We start from the raw sequence: 5306 nt of genomic DNA, 5'->3' as shown, positions 1-5306 counted from the left end.
AAATCTTATTTAGAATCTTTTCAAATTGTCGATGACTTTAACTTTTTTCCCCCTTTTTTTCTTCTTTAGAAAACCATAATCCGAATGAGGAAGATGGAAAGACGGAGCACCGCACTGCGGGTAAAAGAGAGTCATTACCCCCGCTGAAGGTGAAGAGTCGTCGGATCCGCACCGCCTTCACCCCGGAGCAGCTGCGGGTCCTGGAGTTCAGCTTCCAGAGAGGCCACTACCTGTCGGTGCTGGAGCGCCACACCATCGCCGCGGCCCTCCGCCTGTCCGAGACTCAGGTCAAGATCTGGTTCCAGAACCGACGCACCAAGTGGAGGAAGGAGACCGTGACTGTGCGGGGAAAGGAGGAGGAAGAGGACCAGCGAGGCTTCATCCCGGCGTTCCCGTCCCACCCCGCGGTCTGCGCGGCTCTAACCTGGGGGCCCCTCTACCAGCAAGGCCCCCCGCTCCGGCTGGTTCCTACTCTGCCTCTTATGCCCTACCCATACTGTTACACATGAAACAGGAGCTCGAGCTTGAAATGGGCCAGGAAGAGAAAAGTCCTCCAGAACCTGTAGCAACCTTTGGAGGAATTTGTTGCCAGACTGTGACTGTCCAGATAATATTTCAATAGGAGAAATGTGACATGTTTTCTACTTTATTTTTACTTTTTGATAAGAGTAAATGTTTTTTCTTTAACTGATTTAATTTTATTTATTATTGCATCGATATTTTGTTAAGTAGAAGTTATGAGCAGCTTAATAAGACCCTCAAAGGTGTGTCAGGATAATTTTATATTTTTGTAGGAATAAAATATTTTTGTTTTGGTTTCACGTTTGTTCAATAAATTATCATAATGTGGAATCTCTTGTGGGTGTTTTTTAACACTTGAGGTCAGATTCTGTAAATTTAGAAATGTGGTAAAGATCAGAGTTATTATTTCCAGATAGGCTAAAGAATGGAAAAATGTTTGAATGACTTAATGCCGTTTCTTTACGTTGCAAACAAGATGAACAAGAAATCTACTCAAAATGTGGTAAAAAAAGAAAAAAAAAAAAGAATGCCTGTTCATCAACTCCTGTTGGATCTTAACCAGGTTGTCTTTAATTCAGAATTTTTTTAAAGCCAAAGGGAAAAAAATCAAAAAGTGTTAGTTGGGTTATCCATTCATATAGATGTGTATTTCAGTTAATAAAGCAATAATAATAATAATAATAATAATAATAATAATAATAATAATAATAATAATAATAATAACAATAATAATAATAACAATAATAATAATAATAATAATAATAATAATAATAATAATAATAATAATAATAATAATAATAATAATATGATCTACTGGAGTTCAAAAGTTGTGAATCTATAGATCAATTTCAGCGACTACAAGAAAAAAATAGTTGACTATTTATTCGTGAATAATTAAAAATATATAAATAAACTGATACTTAGTGTCGTTTTGGGCAGACAAACTTTGTTTTTCTAAAATAAAATTCCTAAACCAAAAGCATGAATTTCTATTTGTGTTGTGTTGATTTAAAAAAATTACTAAAAAGAAGTGTTGAAGTCAAAATGTTAGTAAAGTTTGTTTTCCTGACCGTTACAGTGGTGCTGCAGTTGCGGTTCTGACCAGTAGATGGCGACATATAACACATTCATAGAGTGGCTGATCATGGAAGTAACCATCTATGTCCAGCAAACATTTTTATGTTTTTACCCATCAAGTAATGTATTATTGCAAATGTGAAATGTCAGCATAATGGGAAAACAGAAAATATTTTTCAGAGTAAACTTTAAAGACTTTAACTGCATTGCTTGTTCAGATCCATGGTTTTTACTGAGACGCTCAATTCTTGTCAAACTGATTTGTTACTTTTTATGATAAAAAAAACAACATAAAATGAAACTCCACCACTGAATTTGATGTTTTTGTAAAAAAGTCTTTTTGACACACTTATCACAAACAGAAACAATCCTTCTGCAGCACATCTGCATGTAATTTGGCTCCCACTCTCCTCAGATGTCAGGCCATTTTTAACCCAGCAGCATATTCAGCAAAACCAGGGACAGAAACAAAGCACTGGCGCATTTTAAAGAACCATCTGGCCTTAAAACCAATATTTCTATTTCCATTTTAGAAGCCAGCTAATTTTTCACTGAGTAAAGTTTGAGACCATTGTAGAATAAACATCATGGAGAGAGTAAATGGGGCTTGTACCACACTGTTTAATAAGGAAGAAAAATTAAAATAACATCAGCAACAGTCCTTTTACCTCACAAATATACTTTGTGTTGATCTGTAGCAAAAAAATCCCAAATAGAATACATTATTTATTTTTGTGACTTGACATATATATGCAAAAGTTAAAAGTTAAGAGTTCTTTTTCACGGCAGTGTAAAAATTAATTATGAGATAAAATGCTAAGGGACCTTTAGGTCCTGAAGAGGATGCTGGAGTCAAACCTAAATCCATCTACAGCAGAGATAATTATTACCAGATGGACAGGAAAGAAAACAGAGATAAAGAAGACTTCTGACGTCCAGCTGGAAAATTAGTCCAGGCCTGAGTTTATTTTAGGTTTCTGTTTGATGATTTAGATAACTGGTACAATTTTGTAGCATCTGTTTACTGAGATCATTACACTAAAGAAGAGCCTACACTGCAAGCTAATGCTAAAGATACAGATGTGGAGCTTTTATCACAGAAAAAGCTATTTACGTTGTTCAGTTTTATTCAGTAATACTTTCCTAATGTTTTGTGAAATTAAATGTTTTCATTAACTCATAAATGGGAATGACTTTGGACAGGAAGGGTCTCCTGTAGTGGTCTGTATTGCAGCGGTTCTGAAGGAACGTCTGACTGAAGACAGTGTTGTCATGAAAGGGACGCTCTGCTGTCCGTTATGTTATTCAGTTTATGAAGAATCCGACTTTAGAACAGTTCTCTTTTTTAAGTCGTGCGTTCATGTGAAAACTCCTCTGCACTGGATTATCAGTGATCAGTTAATATACATTTCAAACGTTCAAAATGTATACATTTCACAAGCATCATGCTTCTGGGAAAGACTTGTTTTGCTAACAAGATTTTATTAACTCACAATCACAATTGTGTGCTGATGCTCTTAAGGTGACAGTTTCACTTTTAAATAAAATGCTGTATATAAAAAGTATGACTTAAAATACATTTTGAATAATTTAAAGATTTAAAATTGGGCCTCTGCCTCTTTCAAAACTACAGCTCTTTCTGAAACTCTGCCTTCAAGAAGTCATGACAACATGCAACTCTAGCTCCTCTAGCAAAACTTTAGGAACGATTTTACCAGCATTGTGCTGAGAAGGAGCTCCTATAATGAGCTTCACAGATGCGTGGGTCAAGAGGTGTATGCTAATTGCTGCTGGCTAGCCTGAAGGAGCTGAATGGGGGAGCTCTGAGGGAGGGCGGATCTGTGAGGCAAAAGCTGGGAAGCTTGGAAACTGTAGCTCCTGGGAGGAGCTGCGTCTTGAAGGCGATGCTAAGTCCACCCAGGCATTTTGCACAACTGAATGGTTGCCATGGGAAATTAAAGGATTTCTTAATCATGCATGAAAGAATCAAAGCAGCCCTCCAGATGTGTTTTTGATGAGGGAATAACTTTATAAAATGATGTGTAAATTTTACACAATACTGCCTCTTTAAATCACTTAGTTTTGCACAGACACAGCAAACGGCCATCATGTTATTCCTCTTATTCTTCCCACAAGCGATTCCTCTGGCTTTGTTCAGTCTGAAATCAGTTTTTCCAAATTTATAATTATAAATGTATTATTTATAATTGATGCAGGCAGAGAATAAGTTCTCTGCCTGCATCAAGCAAACCTGAGAGTCGAGTCATTTTCTTTTGTTAAAAGCCAAACAGTCACCCTCCTACACTTCTTTTTCCTTCTGCTGTCTCCCTCACAGGAATGTCCCATGCATGACAGATGCTCCTCCCCTCTCCTGAGACGGGTGAGGGGAAAGAGGGGGTGAAGGGCTATGACGGATAAGTAAGAGGCTGCAGAGGAGGCGTGTGTGTGTGTGTGTTAAGTCAGCAAAGTTTTCTTCCTCAGCCTGTGCAGGCTCTCATTAGAGAGGAGGAAGCTCTCTAGACTCTTCCTTTTCATGTCCTCATCTCCAGACGCCTCCGTTGCATCTGCAGGTCAGATGTCGAACTATCTCTGCATCTAGTTTTAGGATTTACCCCTGGAGTACATCTGCTGAAATTCACCCTCATGCTTTATTTCAGAGAAATGAGGGTCGTGGTGCTGGTGGTCTGGGTCGGGCTGAGCCTTTGTTGGGCTCTGGTCAGCGCCGAAGAACCTGTGAAGGAGCAGCAGCTGTCAAGAGCCAAAGCTCTGGTGAGAGAACCCCGGGGGCTGATCGGAGACCAGGGCAGATGGGACGCTGAAATGTCAGACGAGCCAGCTGAAGTTACAGTAGAGGAGAAGAGCAAAGCAAAGAAAAAGAAAAGCCCTGAGGAAATCGAGGCCGGTAAGTTGGAGCTCAAGCAAAAAATGCATCTGTGAGTTTTCCTGACCTTTCCTGGCCTCTCATGTTGTCAGAGGTCCCACTTACAGCCCGCCACCTTAAAAGAGTAGTGTGCAGTTGTTGAAACAAAGTTCTGTTTAAAGTATATTACATCATAACTGCAAAAGAAAATGCACTTGGTTTCTTCACAGGGCTGCACAAAATGGAAAAATTGTGCAATGGCAAAACAAAGATTAACTATAGCAATGACTACATCAGCTGAAATTCACATTTTCCTTTAGCAATTCATTGTTGAAAAAAAATATGTCTCTTGACCTCATTTGCTGAACGAGCTGGAGAACAAGCACAAGGGGGAGTGCAGATAACTGGTTTAGACAGACAGACAGATAGGTAGACAAACAGGTTATTATTATGATGGATAGATAGCATTTAGCAGGCTGATACAGTCTTCATTCAGTAAAGATCCAGATAAGTTGGTCTCAAAAGCTGAAGCAAAAGGGACCACAGCCAAAGTGGATTTTTACAGTCTTAAAGTGTAACTAACCACCTTAATAAAGCTTATCCTCACCCCTCACAAATTTGGAAACGAACTAGGAAAGTGGGTCGAGCCAAAAGACACCAAGAGGTGTGGCCAAGTGTGGGGATCAACAGAGGCTGTTAAGCAGGGCTGTGGTCAGGAGGAAAGATGAACTGTTGCTTACTTCTAAACTTTGCCGCTATATTTGGGGACTTTTAAAACCCCTGTAGCGACTTCTTATACAAAAAACAAAACGAAAAACAAGGAAATCTTTTTTTCTGTGTTGATGGA

The 5306-nt window shown here is 38.9% G+C and overlaps 2 protein-coding genes across 3 annotated transcripts in view; both read left to right on the top strand.

The window, feature by feature from the left end:
• Window positions 1-65: 65 nt before the first annotated feature.
• On the top strand, window positions 66-710 carry LOC145552562 (homeobox protein pnx-like; the record flags this gene model as incomplete). The annotated part of the gene is made up of 1 exon (XM_081610049.1): window positions 66-710. A coding segment is annotated over one exon (444 nt), but the record flags the coding sequence as incomplete, so codon positions are not given.
• Window positions 711-4010: 3300 nt separating this feature from the next.
• aebp1a (AE binding protein 1a) overlaps window positions 4011-5306 on the top strand; it is a 15504-nt gene continuing 14208 nt past the window's right edge. The window contains exons 1-2 of one of the 2 annotated variants that reach the window (XM_081610442.1): window positions 4011-4169; window positions 4257-4501. In XM_081610442.1, coding sequence (XP_081466568.1) covers window positions 4261-4501 — 241 coding nt within the window. In that variant the 5' untranslated portion in view covers window positions 4011-4169; window positions 4257-4260. Of the gene's footprint in view, window positions 4170-4242; window positions 4502-5306 lie in introns of those variants that run through there. The other variant, XM_081610441.1, reaches the window with a different exon arrangement.

Source organism: Poecilia reticulata, chromosome 8 (assembly GCF_904066995.2).
Source record: "Poecilia reticulata chromosome 8, P_reticulata-male-v2, whole genome shotgun sequence".
In the NCBI taxonomy this organism is placed as follows: domain Eukaryota; kingdom Metazoa; phylum Chordata; class Actinopteri; order Cyprinodontiformes; family Poeciliidae; genus Poecilia; species Poecilia reticulata.
The sequence above is the reverse complement of the archived record's forward strand: the minus strand, read 5'-3'. Positions and strand labels throughout refer to the sequence as shown.